Below are 21,916 nucleotides of genomic sequence, written 5' to 3'. Positions count from 1 at the left end.
TCTTAGAGTGGCAACTTGTCAAGTTGAAGTTCAATCGGACTTATTTTAAAAAGAAAACGAAATAAAATAACATGAAAGACACTGCTCTGTCACATATTGGATGTTGAGAATCATAAATATAAATATTCATCACTATAATGCAGAACAGCTCTTTCTTCACTCCCAAGACAACTACACGCCTCCTCCACAATTACTTATTATTACCTTAACTATTGGGTCCCTCCCTCCCTTCTGGAAGGACAATCCCCTCACCTAATTTACTGTAAAATAATAAAAATAATCTTAAATACTAAATTTATTTTAATCCAAATTAACTTCTAATTAATTAACCTTTCCCTAAATATTTTGTTAAATTGTTTTTGAAGGACCCAAGTGAGCTCTTACATCTCAGCTCTTGTGGAATCATGTTCCACTCTATAGTGCAAGTCACATATGGGGATCAATCCGAGTGTACGGTTGGTGTTTGTCTCACCTGGATGTTGAAAGTAGATTGGGTGTTCTGATCATGTTGTTCAGATGTCAACCTAAAGAAATAGCAGAAAGGAGATAGAAGGGACCCATAAAAGAACCTAGAAACATAAACTGAGCATGACAGACAGTAGAGTGAACCAAGAGAGAGACAGTCATCTATACTTCCAATTATTTTCAGTGCACACCTATGGATTGAATCAAGTCTCTTCAAGTATGATTTAAACGTTGACGGCCAAATAATTGCACGATATTGGAGATGAGGCTACAGAAGTCTGGTTGTAAAGTAGACAAAGGGTTTTTTGTGGAAATGTGTGTGCTTCAGTTTCCTGATAATGCCAAGATTGCGGGAAAGCTTCAGTTCCACAGCTTGGATGTGGTGTAAAAAGGAGAGGTTTTGGTCCAAAGCTACACCTAGATACCTGGCAAAACCCCTTTGCCACAATAGAGTGGAACATGATTCCGCAAGAGCTGAGATGTAAGAGCTCACTTGGGTCCTTCAAAAACAATTTAAGGAAATATTTAGGGAAAGGTCAATTAATTGGAAGTTAATTTGGATTAAAACAAGTTTGGTATTTAAGATCATATTTATTATTTCACAGTAAATTAGGGGAGGGAATTGTGCTTCCAGGAGGGAGGGAGGGACCCTAGATACCTGGCAATTTGTGGTCGCCGATCGTTCCTCGAGAAGTCGTTATCCCTGGATGAAGAGTTCCGATCCTCGAAAAGAAGAGAACACACGATTTGTCAACATTACGTACAACTCGATTTTGTGTCAATCCATGTGTAAGTTTCCTCCAAGATGACTTGTAGTTTACTCTAGAGTGCTGACATGCTAGTATCACAGGAGGCCATTGTAGTATCATCTGCAAATGTCACTAGTTCATCAGAGTCACTGTCATTATTGGAAGTGTCTTCACCACAGCATAGTTTGCAGCACCTTGAAGCTCTGAAATTTGGGTTTAGGACCTTGTTTGCTTTTGCAACTTGGATTCATCAGTGTCTGTGAGACTTGAGCTAATTATATAATATACCCCAAGATAGCATTCATCCTCGGCACTCTGAATTGGAATATCAGCACCTGCAGAGTTCACCATATGATAATTGTGGCAGGGTTGTTTTGATCAAGATGCAGGACTTTTTTATTTGCTCAGGTTGTCCATGTGTCCATGTTGATGCTTATGTACAGAGGTTTACGTGATTTTCTTGTGGAGAAGAGAAATTTTCTGTGGAAGCTGCTGATCCAAAGAGTTGGGAACCATCCACAGAGTTCCTAGCTGTTCTTAACCACTGCAGGAGCAATAGTTATGTAGAGGTTAAACAGCATTGGTCTTGGTTTTGTTCCACGGGGGCATCACTCTTGACATGGGGGGGGGAGACTCGTCAACTTTTGATGAAAAATAAGCACAGAAAGTCATTCACATCAACCAAATCAGCAGACTTTCAAAATAGCTTTGGGCTGGCCCTATTATGGGGGAAGTGGAGAGGTTGAGATAAAATCAAGTGACAGTGATTATTATCTTTAGAAATAGCATTCGATACAGAATCAAATGGTAGATTTCTTTTTTCTCTCTCGTACAAGAATAACACTGCTGCGGCTAAGGTAGGAAATGAGGTTAGCAGCTGTTTTTGTATTAAAATAAATAAAAAACAAGTTTTTTTAACTGGAAGTAAGGAGCGACATTAAAACTTAAAACGAGCAGAAATTATTCCGTATATCGAAGGGACTGTCCCCTCCTCAACGTCTTGCTCTTTATGCTAAAGTTTGACTCTTTCTCACAACTCTATTTTTTATACAATAAAAAACTATAACTATAGCTGACATGTACAACTATAACTATATGACAATATAGTGACTATATATAACTATATAACTATATGACTATAACTATATATTTAACTGACAGTGTCATAAACTCTATAGAAAACTTATATATTTCTGCATATTATTGCAGCGAAGGTTAAAACCTGATGGATCAAATAGTAGATCAACCACAAAAGGCTCAAATGGTAGAGCATTATACTCCCAATCTTAGGGTCAGGGGTTTAAGCTGGACACTGCGCTTTTTTTAGAACATTTTCATTTTCTAGTAAAAGTTGCATTGTATGGATATTAAACTATTCGTTGCATGCAAATAGATACAGGATTTGATTGAAGGGGAGAAGGATATTTTTCTTTGTAAATGAGTAGTTTAAAATTTATTAAGTCTACTTTGTTCTGCATCATGGCTGAGTTAAACCTCTTAGGTTGAAATCTTCAGGCAATTTTTTGTTTTTGGGGGGGGGGTCAAAATAATTTTTCTCGGATCTAATCAGAAAATAATTTCTTTTAGTCCTGGTGTTGCTGGTTATTTGGTTTGGAATGGTGGTCAATGGTATGGCTCTGTAAGCTCAGCCAGAGTTGACCCAGCTCTAAATGGGTATCTGGAGAAATCTGGGGGGGGGGGACACAAGAAGCATATGATGGTTTTCCCCCAGCCACGCATTGCACTCCTAGCTCAAGACAGAAAATATTTTTTTTTCTTGCAAAACAGTATACACTATGGTTTTTTTTTTATGCCTGTCACTCAAGAGGCCTTGCTGCAAGTGGATTCAGAATACTATGCCCTTGGGAGGTCTTTCAAAACATCTACCTCCGATCCTTCCCCCTTTAAAGGGCACTGACTGTTGATGACCTGGGACAGACTTTGTGTTACAAGTGATACTTACAGGAATAGATATGCAGCATAAATGAGACCCAAGAAAAGTGCATTAAGCGAGGAATTAAAAAAAGAAAAATAACACCCAAAATGGCTTAAAATTTGATGCAGCTCAATGTAATCATGAGGGAACGAATCCATCCTAATGGGGGACTTTAACATCAATCTGACTCTTCCTCTATCATCAGGTGCGATAGATTTGCTCAGTATAATGTCTGCTTCGAACATGTACCCCTCAACTACGATACCTACTGGAGTAACTACCCCCCCCCACTCATTGATTGACAACATTTTTTGACGCTGCATCCAATATCGATTCTCATCGCTATCTGACACTTCTGATCACTTCCCTCTGCTTGCGAATTTTAAAATACAGCACAAATGTCCTAAGCCCAATGCCACGCCTACGTAGGGATTTGTAACGTGGAAATTAAATAACGAGAACCTAGAAACCCTTAAACAAGTACTGGAGAGCACATCCTGGGATAATGTTATGGATACAGAAGATGTCAATGCAGGATTTGAGGAATTACATAACATTTTTATGAGAAAGTATTACGATTGTTGCTCTAAAAAGTATACAGGGAAGACTGGACGGAAAAAATCAACCTATCAGCCCTTGGATTAGTCATGGACTGCTCCAGTGTATTAATAAGAAAAATAAGGTTTGGACTAAGCACGTAAATGAGCCTTGCATAGCGACGCTTGAGAAATATGTTGAATATAAAAAATGCCCTTGATCAATTTTACGTAAAGCTAAGAGCAATTATTTCATTTGAAAAATAGCCGAAAGTGGGGAAGATTCACGGAAGATATGGAAAGTTATAAACTCTTTACTGCGTCCCTGCAGCGCCCCACCTGAGCTTCCTTCGAAATTATCTGTAAATGGGGAAACTAAATCAGGGCCAGAAAACGTTGCAAATGCACAATAATTTTTTTCAGAGGTGGGAAAAAAAAGAGCAAATTCCGCTGAAAACCCCTTGAAGAGTTTTAAATATTACCTAGGCCCAGCATGCACCAAGTCAATGGCTGTCGCTCCTGTCTCTCCACCTGAAATTCTGTTGATTATACGAAACCTAATAGGTAATTCTGCTTCTGGATTCGACCGAGTACACACTAATATGTTAAAAACAGTTGCTTCGTCAATCATTGTGCCTCTTACTTACCTGATCAATTTGTCTCTGAAAAAGGTATTTTCCCAGAACTGCTAAAGAAAGCTAGAATAGTTCCTTTGCACGAAGAAGGTTCTCAAGCTGATCCTGCGGAATATAGACATTTCCTCTCTTTCAGTTTTTTGAATTCTAGCCTTCTACCTGCAGCGGTCCTGATTGATATCAGAAAAGCATTTGCTATTATGTATCATCCTATTCTCCTCGGTAAACTGGAGCATATACGAATAAGAGGCGAAACTCTGGGTTGGTTCTGATCGTACTTGAGGGACCACAGGATTTATTTGAGAGAAGACTCAGGAAATAACGTAGTAGTCAATTGTGGTGTCCCCCCAAGGGTCAATATTAGGACCACTGCTGTTCCTGATTGACGTTAACGATCTGAGTAACTTATTAAACCCGGCACGCACTATTTTTTGCTGTTGTAAGCTATTAATTAAAAAAAAAACTCCGAAAAATAAGTTTTTCAAAGAAAAGTAAAGGCCATTTTAAACTTAAGCTCAACAGATACAAATATCTATTGAAAATTCTAACTCCAAACGACCAAAAATTACTATTAGGCTAAAGAACAAATCAAACCCAAAACGAACAGAAATTAAATAAACAATCATAGCAAAAAACATACAATGAGTAATAAAATAAATGAATAAATAGGTCTTAAAGCGAGTAATGCTTAGATTGAATATGAAAATCAAGCTTAAACCAAAAAAAAAAAAAAAATTTTGCTATTAAAGTATAAGTGAAACTTAAAACGAACAGATATTAAATAAACATTCAATGCAAACTAACATACAATAGATGTTAATGTAAATGAGTAAATAAATCTTAAAACGAGTGAAACCATTGAACATGGAAATCAAGCTTGAAACGAACAAAAATCACTACAAACAAGTGTTTGGGTATCGCCTCCTTCTCTCACTGTAAATTTTATGACAAATATTTACTGCTAAAACCTATTGCGTCAACTTACAGTATAACTTACAACGCCTGCCCCCGGGCCCTGGGAGGTTGTGTTGACACCGGAGTTTTTGTTATATGATCTTTGAACTATTTTTAACAAAATAGCTGTCTCAAAATTTTCATCGGATGCATTAGGGAAAAAAGGGAATGGGGGGGGGGATGGTTACCCTCAAATGAGCCCCTCAAATGACATGATTACCCTCAAATGAGAGGGCTCAAATGAGCCCTCTCTGAAGTTTATACGAGTATTCCTTCCATAAGAACCATATATGCCCCTAGGGCATAACTTATAACCCTTGTTCTGAAGACTCTGGGGAAGTGTCCTGCTCAAAGATATAATTTCCAGAACTTACAAGTACGTTGAACAAAATGGCTATCTGAAAATTCTGATTGGATGTGTTTGGGGGAATGGTGGGCGTGGAAGGGGTGTTAGTTGCCTTCCAATCACTTTTGACTGTTAAAAAGGGCACTTCTTCATTTAAATTTTCAATTGAATGAGTCCTTTGTGAAGTTTCTACGACAAAACTTTTATAAAAAGCTTATATGCCACCAGGGCATAACTTACAACCCTTGCCCTGTGGGCTGTGGAGGGGGGGAGGGTTCATCCTCAAAGACCTAATTTCCAGAATTTTAAACTATGTTGAACAAAATGGGTATCTCAAAATTTTGATGGGATGTGTTTGGGGGAATGATGGGCGTGGGGGGGGGGGGGCTAATTGCCCTTCAATCACTCTCGACTATTAAAAAGTGCACTAGCCCTTTGAAATTCCAATCGAATGAGCCTGTTCTGAAGTTTCTACGACAACGCCTTCTATAAAAAATAACCTTATATGCTCCCAGGGCATAACTTGAAACCCCTGCATTGAGGGTTGTGGGGGAGTGTCCTCCTCAGAAAAATATTTTCTATCTGGAAATCAACTACGCTGAATAAAATGGCTATCTCAAAATTTTGTTTGGATGTGTTTGGGGGAATGATAGGCATATGGGGGGCTTAGTTGCCCTCCAATCACTTTTGATTATTGAAAAGAGCAATAGCCCTTTGAATTTCAAAGTGAATGAGCCTGTTTTAAAGTTTCCACGATAATACTTTCTAAAAAACCTTGTATGCCCCCAGGGCATAACTTAAAACCCTTGCCCTGAGGGTCATGGGGGAGTGTCCTCCTCAAAAACAAATTTTCTATCTGGAAATCAACTACGCTGAATAAAATGACTATCTCAAAATCAGAATCGGATGTGTTTGGGGAAATAATGGACGTGGAGGGGGGCTAGTTGCCCTCCAATCACTTTCGACTATTAAAAAGGCACTAGCCACTCCAATTTCCAATCGCATGAGCCCTTTTTCAAGTTTCTACGACAACTCCTTCGTACGAAGTGCCCGAGTATGGAGAAAAGAAAAATCACGTTGTGCCCACATCGTTTATACATAGGCAGCGCTATCGCGCTGCCTATGAAAGTAAAAAATCATTTATTAGCATTGGAAAAGATCAGTTAAATATTGGTAAAATATATATATATATATATATATATATATATATATATATATATATATATATATATATATATATATATATATATATATATATAACTTATTAAATATAAATAGATAAAAATAAACTTAAGATTTTATTTTATTTTGATATGATGGCGAGGTGGTTTCCCCTGGGGCAAAGGGCGGGAGGATAATTGGTAGTAAGTTGGAATAAATGAGAGGTAGGATTTTTTATGAGAGTAGGAGCAGTGACCACGCTGGGTATTATATTTAAAAGGTAGCGATTGAGGATCTCGGCGTCCAGGAATGGACTGAGTATTGTTATTAGGTGTAACTTATTTTTCGATTTGATAATAAACCCCCATTGAACTTAGACTTAAGCCAAAATTAAGTATTTTTTCAAAACTAAAGACAGATATAGACTTTTTTTCTAAGACTTGGAAATAAGGAGGGAGGGATAGGGGCTTGAATACATATAATCTGGGAATAGTTTAGAATTAGAATTTAGAATAAATTAGAAAAAAAAATTAGAATTTTTGTGGTAATAAGGAATAATTTTTTTTCTCTCAGCTCAACTACTTTTCAAGATAGCAAGGTAGTTTTGCCCAGCTATGCGTGGGGCACTTGGAATGCATTACCACCAGCAATAGTTACAAGTATCCTATCACAGTATAGTCTTTCAAAGGTTGATGAGCCTTTGCAGGGTTCCAAGCTAAGTCTTATTGTGATCTCTTATTAGAAAAAAAATATTTTGCATTAGTTGTTCTTCCAGTTGATATGTGTTGTTATAAAGTATGTTTCAGTGTTGTTTTTAATTGTTGTCTTTAATATTTATTGCAACAAACTTTTAAAAGCTTACTGCATTTTATATGAATAAATAAATAACTGAAGCTCATTTTACCACTAAAATTTGATTTGGTGGGGTTTTTGATGCCTCAAAAGTAGTCGAGTTAGATAATTGAAACTACTAGGACTAGTAGGACTACTAACATTGTCAGATCTGAATTCTTGGATAATCATGAGAACTATTGAAATGTAGCAAACAGTTTGTGGTAAGAAACTACAAGTAAGGAACAACTAGGCTCAATAGTAAGCAAAACCCCTAAAAAACGGAATTTTGGTAATAATTGATACGTCAAAAGAATTGGCTTTTTGTGTTGATTCCATATATATAGAATTCATTAAGTTTAATGTTACATATCAAAACTACGAGCCCGAGAAAATTGTATAATTTAAAAAAAAAGGCAGAAATACCTCCAAAAAGTCAAATGATCTTAAAGAAAGTCACACCATCAGATTCAGAATATCAGAGAATCCTATTGTAGATGTTTTAAGCTCACATCTGCAAAAATGTAATTTGTATATTTTTTTGCCAGTATGGTAGATGCATGTTCGTTTGCTCCCCCCCCCCCAGGGATGATCGCACCGAAAAAATGATCCTAGAAGGTCAGGAGAGTGCTCATTCTAACGGAAAGTAAAAGTTCTAGTGCCCTTTTTGAGTGAGCAAAAGGATTGGAGGGGAACTCCCACGCCCCCTTTCCCCCCAAAGATATCCAATCAAAATGTTAAGATAACCATCTGATTCAGCATAGTTTAAAGGTCCAATAAATCTGCTTTCGAGGATGATATGACCCCCCCCCCCAATGCCCATGATTAAAGGGCAGTAAGTTGTGCAATTTGCCCGTTGTCTACATGTAGCATTAGTTATTGGGAAATATACGGATTATTTTGGGAGGGAGAAAATTTTCTATGGGAGGGGGATTTTCCATGTGGAAAATTTTGCGTAGGGAGCCAAATTTCCCCTGGAAACTTTATATGGGAGAGGGGATAAGATTTTCTGGTATCTTTTGATAAAAGGTCAGAAATTAAATAAAAGAAGTTTTCTCAACAGGAAATGAGGAGCAACATTAAAACTTAAAATGGATAGAAATTATTCCGTATCTGAGGGGGGCTGTCCCATCTTTAGCCCTCGCTCTTTACGCTTAAGTTTGGATTTTTGTCACAATTATTTAAGAAAGAATGCTCAAACACAAGGACTTGAATTGGAATGAAAAGTGTTAAATGAAACTTTAGCGTAAAGAGCGAAGGTTGAGGAAAGGGCAGCCCCCCTCATATACGGAATTGTTTCTGTTCGTTTTAAGTTTTAATGTTGCTCCTTACTTTCAGTTGGATTTTGTTTTATCTAATTTATTTAGATTGAGATAGTTTGGGCAGATATTAATAATGGAACCTTTTGAAGCCCCATCAGCAATGTAGGAGGAAGTTAGGATGTTGAAAATATCTTCATAAGTCCTACTTCGAGTTTTAGGTCTATTCATGTAAAAGTTGTATTTTACATAGCACATGGTGGCTTTTACCTTTTGCTATGCTACTTCACTTGATCCATGTCTTTTTCCTTCTAATCATGCATTATATTATATATATTATATTTCCATTTTTATGTTTACAATAATTTAAAATCCATTAAAAGAAAGTATGGATACCTGAGCCGAGTGAAGCTCAGCAAAGGCTAGGAAACTCTATAAAGAAATTTTTTTTCTATTTAAGGATTTGAATTTTTTGGTGTCCTTAATATGCTATGCATAGATGAAATTATATTGAATTGAAAACGTAACACCCCAGTGTCGCTATTTGGACCACTGCGCATCCGCATCGTCAATGCGACAATACCTAGGCGTTGTAAGGCAAGTATTAAAATTTACACCGTCTGTCCCGAATTTTCTCAATCGGGGTAAGCCAAATTTGTCTTTTGTCAGCAAATAAAAACGGCTCTTTCACGAGTAAAATCACAACTCCACGCTACTGTTGGTTCAAATTTAAACAGAGGGTTCAACTTTTGAGACAGATAGTTAACATTGCGATACTGGGGAGTTGCACAAATGATGCTGGCGGACCACATTCGCCACTCTATTTTAGTGCTTTGAAAGGCCCATTGGACGGGTTTGTTGTGTGGGTGCAAGCCATTGCGACGTAAAAGTTTGTTGGGTGGTATCTATGGTGCTAAATTTGTGTTTTATGCTTGTAAACAGAAAATCAATTTTTTTTTGTTTAGACACTAGGCAACATTCCAATGTTTTGATGTTTTGATGTAGCCTACCGTATGCTGGTTTGTGATTCCTGTGACTGGACTTAGACCAAATTGCCCACTAGATTCCATACAGTATATACGAGCTAATTTATAGGCCTACACAATACACAAGCAGTTTTCAGCACTCCCCAAAGAGGGAGGGGGGTAGTTACTGTTGTCTTCCTTAGGTTGTTCTAAACATCGCCCCCCAGTTTTCTAATAACAAATCAATAAAATGGGGCTGAACTAGTTATCTAACCACTTTAGCTGGCCCCAGGCAAGAATGCCTATTTTATGTGTTTTTCAGTACTTATTAATAAAAACCAATATCAATTGGCAAAACATGAAGATGTATAGTTTTATGCCCGTATATGTATTTTTTTCCCCTGAAAATATCCGATTAAATATTTGAATCGAAAGAATTCACCCTTTATCCTTCTGTATAAAGGTATTTGGCAGCTAAAATTCACATTCAGTGCAGGAGCGTAGCTCCGGCATTTTTTTTTTTTTGGGGGGGGGGGCAAAAGGGGTCCACATCCGGAGAGTCAAAGGGCATGGACTATATAAAAAATTCCCCAAATTATTGGGGGGATCAACTGTCCCCCTCCCCCCCCCAAACTACGCCACTGATTCATTATGATCGGACCTAATTGTTTAAGCTTTACATATATCCTTTGGGCTCACACTCGGTTCAACTGGCGGGTTGGGGGACAAAGAGACTGTATTTTTATGTCATAATGTTTTATTTATAAGGGGGATTCTTTAAACTAATCTTTTTTTTACAGTCCAATCACCTAATATGTGCACGCATATTCAATGTAATAAGGCTTGTATGGGTTAAAGCAATAAAAATTTGTAGCTTAAACTAGCTTGCCTCAACTAATTTTTGAAAAAAAAAAGAACTGAATTCATCAAGTGATTGAACCTGATAGTAAATATCCCTTTGTAAATAAGTATAAGGGCTCCTTGTCCGTTTTTAAATAAACTTAAGTAACCCATGCTGGTCCTGAACTCTGCCTTGCTTGGGTTTCCATCATCCAATAAAGACAATCTATTACTATTAGGGAAATTTTCTTTACTTTTGCCTGTTAATGGTTGATGTGATGTCGCCATCTCGTTCAGTCAGGAAAGTCTACAGGGAGAGGGGGGACCAAATCCTAAATTTAAGTGAATGGTACTTGTGTATTATACGCCACTCAAGTTTAAGCTGTGTAAAACTCAAGAAAAAAAACCCTGTTTCTTCGTTGGTTTCTTTCACCTTAGCTTGAGACAAGACAAAGACAAGTGATAGAATAGATCGAAAATATATAATTTGGTCTATATATTTGCATATTACTGGGGGGGGGGGCGGTGGGGGTAAAGTATTTGGACAATTTGAAGTTAGAAAACAATTTTTACTTCATAATATGCAGAATAAGTTTAGCTAACACATTTTTCATGAAGACCCGCTATACCTTACCCCCCCCCCCCCTTAACGTGCAAATATATAGCCCAAATTTGTTTCTGAAGTAAACAAATAACATGTTTGTGTATTATAAGCTTGAGTTGCTTATAATACACAAACACGAATTGAATTCCTGGGCACTCAGTATTCAAGTTATCAAATAAAGATTGCTTTTCATTATCCCCCTTCTGATTAGATTCCTACTGTGCCTGTGTCTTGATTCAGGTTATGAATTTTGCTTTGTTTACTCAATATTGTCTTCTTCTTTTGTAATGCACGCATACTTAAATCGTAGACGCAAGTTTCAGCCATCTTCACGGGTTCACCTATTTAATTTTTAAGTGAACTAAGATAAGATAAGATAAGTTTTATTCTTCATTAAATACACATACAGTATTACATGTTATTAATCCCTCAAAGGCTCATTGGCCTGTACAAAGAGGGAAGACATATGAATTACATACTCAGATCATCACAGTGGGATACATGATTCACAGTGGGATACATGATTTAAAAAAAAATGTTAAGACAATAGGTATTTATAAAAAAAGCATCAAGAAATAGTTGCAGAACTAATTATTTTTTCATGATGCTCGAATTTGCTACATAATTTTAGCTAATTGCTTTTATAAATTAAAGTGCTTTTGAACCAGTCATGACATCAAATTATTTTCTTTGTCCGAGGAAAATGAAGAGAAATTCTGAGATTGAAAAAACTGATTTAAGTCAACGACCTAAGACAGTTACCTTGCCCTTAGCATATCTTACATGTGGTTTGTCAAATAGATTAATCACTACTGACGGCTGTTTAAAATTATCGCTTGGGATTTTTTTTTGCTCGAAACTTGTCTGAAATAAAAAACGGTGACAGTAATACCTCTAAGTAGCTTGAAGTAATTATATGAGATTTGGGGCCGTGCAACAAGCCTATAAAAGAATGTCTCAATATTCAAATTCAGTCGTTAACAAAGGAGAGCAGGGTTGCCACCGTCAGTATGATTTTACTAGATCTAGTAAAAATAAGTCTAGTAAGTAAATTTAGAGGATCTAGTAAATTTCCCGAAATCTAGTAAAAACTAGTCAAAAGTCATGATTTGCAGTAAACAATTTTTTTTTTTTTTCCATGAATTCAAGGGAAAAAAATTATCGTAAACATATGACAATTTATAATTTTTGCTCGTCTGTTTTACAATTTACAATTTGCGCAAAATTTTTTTTTAAGCATTTAATAAAAAAAAATGCGATCTAGCAAATTTTTCCTCTCCAATTTAGTAAATTCTTCCAGGTCAGGGTGGCAACCCTGAAGGAGGGTACACTCCAGATCATACCACATAAGTGGTACATGAGAGGGGGGCCACCATGTAGCAGGGGCGCAGATGCGCAGGAAAGCCCCATAAATAGGCAGTTTATAGTGAACATGTAGAAAATATTGTGATAGGCCTATAGTACTTATGTATTATAGCGCCGACACTCAAGAAGTGAAGCTAGGTTGATCGTAATGAAAAATACCGAAACATTATGAAAATATAATACTTTATAAACAAATTTGGGCTATATATTTGCACATTAGGGGATGGGGGTAAAGTATAGCGGATCTGCATGCAAAATGTGTTAGCTGCGATTATTCTGAATATTATGAAGTAGGAATTGTTTTCTAACTTCACGCTGTCCAAATACTTTACCCCCCCCCCTAATGTGCAAATATATAGCCCAAATTATATAAGTGCAATGTATTCTGTCACCCGCCACTTGTTTTCCACTGAGCGTAAGCTAATTGTCTCTTAATACAGACAGATGAAAAACCGGTTCTACTTAGATGTCGGCGCTATAGTACATAAGTACCGGGACATCTGTGGAAATCCTTTGTGGAAGGGGTCGGTACTTTACCGAAGGCGCCCCTAGGTCCGTGTCTGGATTGAACATCCACAAGTTCTTGCTTTGTGATATTTTTGTTTCAAATTGTTGGTGCAGTGTTTCGACCTCAGAGGGCAGTGGGCTGTGACAAGTTGGTAGTAGCAGCAGTAGCTGTAATGGTGATATCCTCGCAGAGAAATATTTATCAGGGGACGAGGGGAGGTTGGCAAATTTTTAAAAAAAGAAAGAAAGAAAAAAATCGAAAACTGGATAATTGTACGAAAACTATGGAAAATTGTATTAGTCATGATATTAACTTTAAAAAGGGGGTTGCCCAAGTGTCTACCCGCCTGTATTCTTGACTTATGTTTTCACTAATAAGATTGCTCTTTCTTAGGTTTCCATCGTTCATCATGCTTGGAATAGGTCAGGTATGTAGTTATTCATGTTTCTTTCTTTACGTGTCAAACCCGAGGCGTGAAAAGTACTAAAATTTCGAATCTGTTGCTACCCCTTTTTAGTCTCTAAATAATACCAGAGATACCCCTTAAATCGACATTGTGGCTGATCAAAACCAATGGCTTCAACTCATGAAAATTTAGATGTGGGACAAAATGCATTTTTCAATATGTAACAGAGGCGGGGGGGGGGGGGGTCTTTCTTCAATTAAATATACCCAAAAAGGGAATTTTCCAATGAAAACGCTCCAAAAAAGGCATTTTCAAAATCTGGGGGGATCTAGGAAAATCACAACATCCGATTCAGCGTATCAGAGAATCCTATTGTATCGGTTCCAAGCTCCAATTTGAAAAAAAAACGTGAAAATTGTATTTTTCCCAAGAAGAAAGATCACTGATGCATGTTAATTTGTTGCTTTTTTCTAGGCGTGATCGTATCGAACCAGTTGTCCTAGAATGTCGCAAGAAGACTCATCTGAACGGCAATTAAAAGTTATAGTGTCCTTCTTAAGTGACCAAAAAAATGGAGGGCAACTAGCCCCCCTCCCACGCCCTTCTCCCCAAAAATCATCAGATCAAAGATGAGATAGCCATTTTGTTCAGTAAAGTTGAAAGGTACAATAACTTTGTCTTTGGAGGTGACTTGACCCCCCAGAACCACCAGAGGAAGGGCAAATTATGAAACTTGCCCATTGCTTACATATAGTATTTGGGTATAAGGAAGTAAACCGACATTTTCAACGGGGGAGATTTTCTGGGCATGGATTTTCCATTGGGGTGGAAGTTATCGTGGATGAACTTTTCAGGAAAATTTTTACTTGGGGGGAATTTGCCAGGATTCGTATGCAAAACTCGTTTTATCTGTCTTACCTTCTCGTTGGCTACCCCGCTTTACATGTGAAGATGCTTTGGGAGAATTATCGGGGGGGAAATTTTCAGCGGAGTTGGAATTATCTGAGATATTTTTACATGGCGGGGGATTTTCCACAGGATAAAATCTCCATAGGGGAATTGCCACAAGGGAATATTCTCCATGGGAAAATTTTCTGCGGGAGAAAATTTCCATTGAGGGGGGGGGGGTGATTTCTGGGATATATTTTCCATGCAAGGAGGATTCACGTTTTTCGTGGGCGGATTTTCCACGGAGGGGGGGGGATTTCATGGGTTTATTTAAAAAAATAAGGAATTTAATAAAAAAAAGTTTTTCTACTGAAAATAATTGTGCTTTACATTATTTTACCGCTTTATTTTACATTATTTCTACCGCTTTACATGTGAAGATGCTTTGGGAGAATTATCGGGGGGAAATTTTCAGCGGAGTTGGAATTATCTGGGATATTTTTACATGGCGGGGGATTTTCCACAGGATAAAATCTCCATGGGGGAATTGCCACAAGGGAATATTCTCCATGGGGAAATTTTCTGCGGGAGAAAATTTCCATTGGGTGGGATTTCTGGGATATATTTTCCATGCAAGGAGGATTCACGTTTTTCGTGGGCGGATTTTCCACGGAGGAGGGGATTTCCTGGGTTTATTTGAAAAAAATAAGGAATTTAATAAAAAAAAGTTTTTCTACTGAAAATAATGTGCAACATTAAAACTTAGAACGAACATAAATTATCCCATATATGAGGGGGGCTGTCCCCTCCTTAATACCTCGCTCTTTGTTTAATTCTTTAAGAATGATTCCTGAGCCACAAGGGCCTTGTGGCCACTACTATCAGGAACTTTTTTAAAAGTTCTTAAAAAACTTTAGCGTGAAGAGAGGGGTATTGAAGAGGGGGCAGCCCTCCTCGTTTACAGAGTAATTGCTTTTCGTTTCAAGTTTTAATGTTGCTCGTTACTTTCAGTAGGAATTTTTTTTTTTAATTTTATTATAAAAGACTTAATAGACCAGCGGTAAGAACACTTGCCTGTGGCTACTTAGATTAGAAGTTTAGATAATACAAATTTTTGTCTTTAGGTTTTTCATTATCCTTGGTAATTTAAGGTTTTCACTTCGTTACTTTGTTAAAAAATTAATGAAGTTTAATTTTCAACTTCCAATGAACGTTCAACTTTTTTAAGAAGCTTCCCTGTTTTATTGTTGAAAATTATCTTAAACTTCAATAGAATATGAGCGTAATATTTTTTATAAGTTAAATGGTTTCGAATTATTCGGAAGGTTAGAGACCTTTGAGCTAAGGAGCAAATATATATTTAAAATATTTTATTATTATATTGGTCCATTTTAGATTAAGTTACCAAAGTGCATTAAGATATTGTGTATATTTAAAGTAATATAAATACTATTATTATTTTTACTATTATAGTTAAAGTGTAAACATGAAAAAAATGGCGTTTAATTTAAATAAGAAAGATTTGAAATAAACAGTACATAGTTTTGATTTTTAAAGGGGTAACCCAACTAGTATGTGCATTTGAGCTTAAAATTCATGACAATTTTGAACGAACGAAATGTTTTATTTTGGTGTAATATCTGTATGATACTTCAGTACCGCACTCCTTAAGCATATAATGAGAGTACATTTTTCTTATCTCTGCAATGCTAGAATTAACTATTAACGTGACGTAGATAATTTCAGAGACCACACTGCCTTTCCATGACGATAAATAAAAGTTGAAATAGGGATAAAATTCTTTTAAAAGGCAGTGATGATGATAGTAGAGATGACCCTAAAGGTCGTGACCCCACACCATATATGGGCATAGAATACTGTCAGTACACCAAATATGGGCATAGAGTCATTAGGGAGAACACGTGGTTAATGGGGTCAATGACCTCTTTTTCCAAGGTCGATTTATTTGATGTTTCTATGTGTAATAGCTCCGGGGCGAAGGTTGCACATGCGCATTGAATTCTAACGGGAGCAAAGTTATTGATCTGGGACTCGAGGGGGAAGTGAATTTCCAAGAAATTGATTGCGTAATCGATTGCGAATGTCATGGTGTCCAGAAATAGTATTTGATGCTGTTGTAAGTGCATGCTCTCAGTGACCGTTATGATCCAGACATAGTATTTGTTGTGGTTTTGGTCATGTACATGCTCGAGGCGAATGTCATGGTGTCCAGAAATAGTATTTGTTGTTGTTGCTCTCGAGCCAAATGTTATGAGTTTCCTGGAAACAGTTAGATCTCGAGTTTCCTTCTCAGCCAATCAGCGAGTCGGAAACATCCTCCTTCTCAGCCAATCAGAGGGCTGGTTACATATGATTTCCCCGTTACATAAGAATTCACCCTCGAGATTTCGTATATAACGGACATGCAATGTGATTAAATTATCAGAAAGTATTTTGACACTGTGTAAACAACAATGGATAAATTTGATAAACTTGAAGCCTTGGCAACTTCAATTTACCATGTAAGTACATTTTTTATTTTCAAACGAATTTTCCTTGAACATCCTCCAGTATATTCAGCTAAAACGTAAATATATTCCTTTACCCCAAATCCCCCCCCCAAACCATACAAACATCATTATAATCAATGGAAAACATAAAATATATTCTGTTACCCTCAAAACCTAACCCCATCCCCCTTTGTTTTACAACCAAAATTCTCGCAAAAAGAAATAATTTTCTTTTCGTTAAAGTTTGACTTTTCTCAATTGTAATCTTTTCTCTAACTGAGACATCCATCGCTCTGTTGTTATTAGCTTGCTATGGTTTTGACACAAGACTCCAGTGCGTGGCTATAATTAGCTATCACCCTTTCCGGCTTACAAACGCGGTCAACGGAACTCTTTCTCCGTCAAAATTAAATACATAAAATATTTTCTTTTACCCTCAAAACCTAACCCCCCCCCCTCACCGGTTTACAACAAAACTCTCGCAAAAACAAATAATTATACCTTAGTTAAATTTATGCAATTTTCTCAATTTTAATATTTTCTCTGAGACATCCATCGCTCTATTGTTATTAGCTCGCTATGATTTGACACAAGGCTCTCTGGTGCGAGGCCCATAATTAGCTGTCACCCCTTTCCGGTGTGTTTACGAACGCACCAGCCAAAGTCAAAAGGAACTGTTTCTCCTGTCAAATTAAAACGCTTTCATGCAGACAATTGCAATTTATTAAGCGCAGGCATATACAATCTCTTTTTGGAGAACCGGTGAAATCTCGTTATTTTCAAATTAAGATCTAACAATATATTTAGGACATTGGCGAAAGGGGGAGGGGGCCATGCCTCAAGTCTATCGCCATCATTGTAAGGTGAAAACAAACTGTTTCTTCGCATGAAAAGTAAGGGGGGTGAGTTTAAGAAAAAGATACATTGCTTTATTATGCGTAAATTGAATAGCATTTTTACCATATCTTTCGGTGGGGGGAGGGGATATTTTTCCATGTCTTTTCTCCGGGATTATTTTCCGGGGGGGTTTTTTTCCGTGGTCTTTTTGTGTCTGGGTTTGTTAAAAATATAAAAACTCGGCGTTATTTTTGATTGGCTCATTTAGTCTTAATTATCAGATTAAAAATTATGCGATATCTTGCGGGGGGGGGCGGGGATATTTTTCCCTGTTTTTTCTCAGGGATTTTGTCCGTGGGGGTTATTTTCCGTGGTCTGTTTTTTTTTTCTGGGGGTGTGATAAATATAAAAACTAGGCCGGCTTTTGAAGGGCTAAGTGAGTACGTTTAACGAAATTTTTGAAGATGTACTTTATTAGTGATAAATGCCTTTTCTAGACAAAATTATAGTTAATAACTTTCTTTCTGTAAAAAAGGGGGCAAATTATTTCAATACTAAATTTTTCTCTTCTTTTTAAGGCCAATTATGAAGAATGTATGGCACCGCCGCCCGCTAAGAAAGCCAGAGATGACAAGACAGCCCCATCAGTGCCAGCCCCAATGCAGCCTGGGTTTAAGTTAAAGAGAGAGTGGACGGCTTCTTATATGGTGAACCCTGCCGAAGCTATGCAAGATCGTGAAATAGCCGGCCCAGTCGTGCAAGAACATAGCGACGTCACCCCGTCCACCCTCAAACACCCTTTACCTGGACCCGGCCCAGTCGCGCAAGAAAATAGCGACGCCACCCCGTCCACCCTCCAACACACGTTACCTGGACCATCCGGCACCCAAGTTCATAGGGATTATGCAAATGTGAGCATTTTTTCCTACCTGTCTATTTCTTCCAATGTTTTTTCTTTTTCAATCCCATTATAAACATATCTCTGTGAGATATTAACCCCTATTACATATCTAAATGTAATTTTTTTTGCAGAGAAACCGCTCTTTTTCTAATCTTTGCTATCGCTTCGATATTTCATAAGCGAATATTTTTAGGTAATTTCTATTAATAATCACTGCCTTTGAAACTCAAAATGCGATTTTTTCTAATCTTTACTGTTTTCTCTATTGCTATCACATATATTTTTAGGTACCTTTGATACTCCGTGAATGCTCTTTTTCACATAATTTTGAGAGAGATTATCCCATCTGTCACATATTGTCGTTCTAATTTACACGGAATATTTCTATTGTGCCATGTTTCGCTCTTACATAGAATAAAAGAACTCCAATGTCCTAAAATATTAATTTTGCAGACAATTTGTTCTCCGCTACTTCAGAAAACACAGAATTACGCAAAGGCCATTGAAACCGTGATTGACTAAAAACCGCTAATGTAAAACAGGGAAAGGAGATGCCAAAATTATTTATAACCTCACGCGGGGTGCTTTATGTCAAAACATAGCGGTTTAATGCATAAGAAGTGTATGGGGAAAGTGACTTAACAATTCTCAACATTTTGAAGTTCAAACTAGTTCATCTAACCTTCATAATTTACGACTCTTGTGTTCGCCGAACCTGTAGAACGGACTTAGAAATATTTAAACTTTTTTTGAGACATTATGTAAACTGCCGGGCCCCACGGAGCCTTTGAGACGGGGGCGAGTCGTGGGACTTGCCGTAGGCCCGAAAAGCGCCGCAGGGGAGCGATGCAGCTCCGAAGAGCTCCGCGGATCAGAGACGTACCGCATTGATGAGCTGGGACTCCGACACACGCCACGGGTGGTCCAGGAAGCGCTGTGGGGCAAGGTTAGGGGGGGGGCCGTTGGGGGCAGCGCCGAAAAAAAAAAAAAATTGAGCACTTTGAAAATAAACGAACAAATTGTCGCCTTCTATGTCATATCTTATATTATCTTCAGTTGTATTAACCAAATGCTATTAAGCAATAATAATCCAAATTTTAAAAACAGTAGTAAGGATTTGAACACTTTGAAAATAAGCTATTTTTTCATTTACAGGTTTTCCTGGTTCCATACTCGCCATCCCCCCCCCGTTTGTCAGGTGGAGAAGATGAGGAGACCCACGTTGAGCCCCCCAACAATAAACTCTGGGAGGAGTTACATCAAATTCCAGATAATATTGACGAATGCTTAGGTGATTTTTGAAATATAGATAATAACACAGTTGAGCATGGTAATGAAGATAATTCAGATTCAGACTTAGCATTGCTAAGTTAAAATATTAGGCAGCCTTCGGATGTGTCTGTTGGTGGATTGAGGGGAACTCAGGCCCCCACATTTAACCTTAACTGTTCCCCACGTAAAGCGACTGACGGGGCGTTCCAGCGCAAGAGGATGTACAAACGTGGGGGAGGGGGTAATATACAAGAGGAGGAGACGAGTACACCTCTCCCAGACTTTCAGCTGTCCAACATAATTTTAAATAATATTGTTGTTTTCACTGCAACGTTTGGTGACCCTTTTAATTCGCTTTTGTGTGGTAATTTTGTTTTTGATCCTATAGAAATTGTGCATGCATATGTAGACAAAATTCGTGCACTTCTGGAGAACCAGATTCAGTTGTGGGGGAGGGATTCAATTAAGGTCTCCATTGTTTTAAAGGTTTTTTATTTGAATGAGGGGAAAAGCGAAGTGTATTATCATTTTATACATTCCGAGATGCGTTTGGTTTATTCGAATTTGGAAAATTTTGATGGTGCTTTCTTAGATTGGGTCGATCAAATTATAACGCATCTCGAGAGCTATAATGAAATTGGGAGTGGCTCATTTGTTTTATTTTTTGAAAATTTAAGTTTTAATATATGTAAATTAAATAACTATTTTATTTTACACGGGGGACCGGGGGGAGGGCGGGCAGTAGAATTAAAATATAATCCAAATCTAGTGGGTTGTCAAGGTGTCCGGCGGGTTTTTTTTGAAACAGATCAAAAGTGTTTCAGATATGTTTTCATCATCTCGGCAGACGAGCCTTAAGCTCGGGACGCTACTAAGAAAAATTTAGACGTGTGGGCTATGCATGGGAAGGAAGGGTCTGATTTCCCCGGTGTAGATTTTTCTTGTTTAGAAGGGAAATATCCAGTAACGCTTCGAGCTATTGACATGTTTGAAAGGGCTAATACACATTTGAATATCGGCGGTACTGGGGTACAATATGAAACTGAATTTGATGATGGAACTCGTTCTAAAAAGAAGGGGGTGGTTTTCCCCGTAAGGGGCCCCTCAGTTGATTTGGTTAAACACTGGGTTTGATTGTTCTACACACCACCTAGTCAACCGAACGCAATCGGTCATTTTAACCCTATCACTGACAGTAGGAGAGGTATGAGGGAGGGTATGAATAGGGGGACCCGTTTCTACTGTCCAACATGCCTCTCCATATTTTGGAGTCAATTAAATTGGCGAAATCACATGAAGTATGGTAGCGGGCTTGGCTATTAGAAAGTTGAAATGATTTCAGGGAATAGGGTCGTTCTACGCGTCAAATTTTTCAAGAATACCCTCCTCCAGGACCCCTAATTATCTTTGGACTATGGGGCACAGTTAGTGGAAGTGACCGACCACAAATTTACAAACCAATTCAAAGAAAATCTGGCTATTGCAGTGTCCTACGCCCACGCCCAAAGAGACAGTTCTAACACTATGCGGTTGTTAGAAATAGTAAAGACAGTGGCTGAGTGGGAGTACATGGACAAGGCGCTGACTAAACTGATTGGCACGGCTAATGGTGCTATTTCTCGTTTGAGAAATACCCATTAACCAAGGGTGTTGTCTGCAGAGGATCGTCTCGCGAATAAAAAACAACACAGCGGGTGGGTTAGTCCGGGAGAGTGTACAGCGGAGGGGGATAAGGGTGATCCAGGGACACGTGTAGGCAGTGTGTCACTTCGAGATCATTACCTGGTAGGGAAGGAAATTTCATTGGTAGGTATGACTGTTAGGGGGTTGCTCATCAATCGTGTAATTTAAATGTTATCCAACAGTTGTTTATCACTGTATTTATTCATAACTCCAATTATGATTTAAAATTTATTTTACCGGCACTGGCACGTATGCATAGGGAGGG

General features: G+C 37.8%; 1 protein-coding gene across 3 annotated transcripts in view; it reads left to right on the top strand.

The window, feature by feature from the left end:
* The window catches only part of frc (UDP-sugar transporter UST74c fringe connection), a 91,734-nt gene that overhangs the window by 20,593 nt on the left and 49,225 nt on the right, over positions 1 to 21,916 (top strand). Inside the window, exons 1-2 of one of the 3 annotated variants that reach the window (XM_089102051.1) lie at positions 9,375 to 9,469; positions 13,548 to 13,581. The exons of 1 other annotated variant lie outside the window; for it this stretch is intronic. In XM_089102051.1, coding sequence (XP_088958177.1) covers positions 9,444 to 9,469; positions 13,548 to 13,581 — 60 coding nt within the window. In that variant the 5' untranslated portion in view covers positions 9,375 to 9,443. Of the gene's footprint in view, positions 1 to 9,374; positions 9,470 to 13,547; positions 13,582 to 21,916 lie in introns of those variants that run through there. One more of the 3 variants, XM_089102050.1, reaches the window with a different exon arrangement.

The sequence above is a fragment of the Artemia sp. Qi Xiang Cuo genome, chromosome 16 (genome assembly GCF_049724085.1).
Source record: "Artemia sp. Qi Xiang Cuo chromosome 16, ASM4972408v1, whole genome shotgun sequence".
In the NCBI taxonomy this organism is placed as follows: domain Eukaryota; kingdom Metazoa; phylum Arthropoda; class Branchiopoda; order Anostraca; family Artemiidae; genus Artemia; species Artemia sp. Qi Xiang Cuo.
This window is presented reverse-complemented; position numbering and strand designations above follow the sequence as displayed.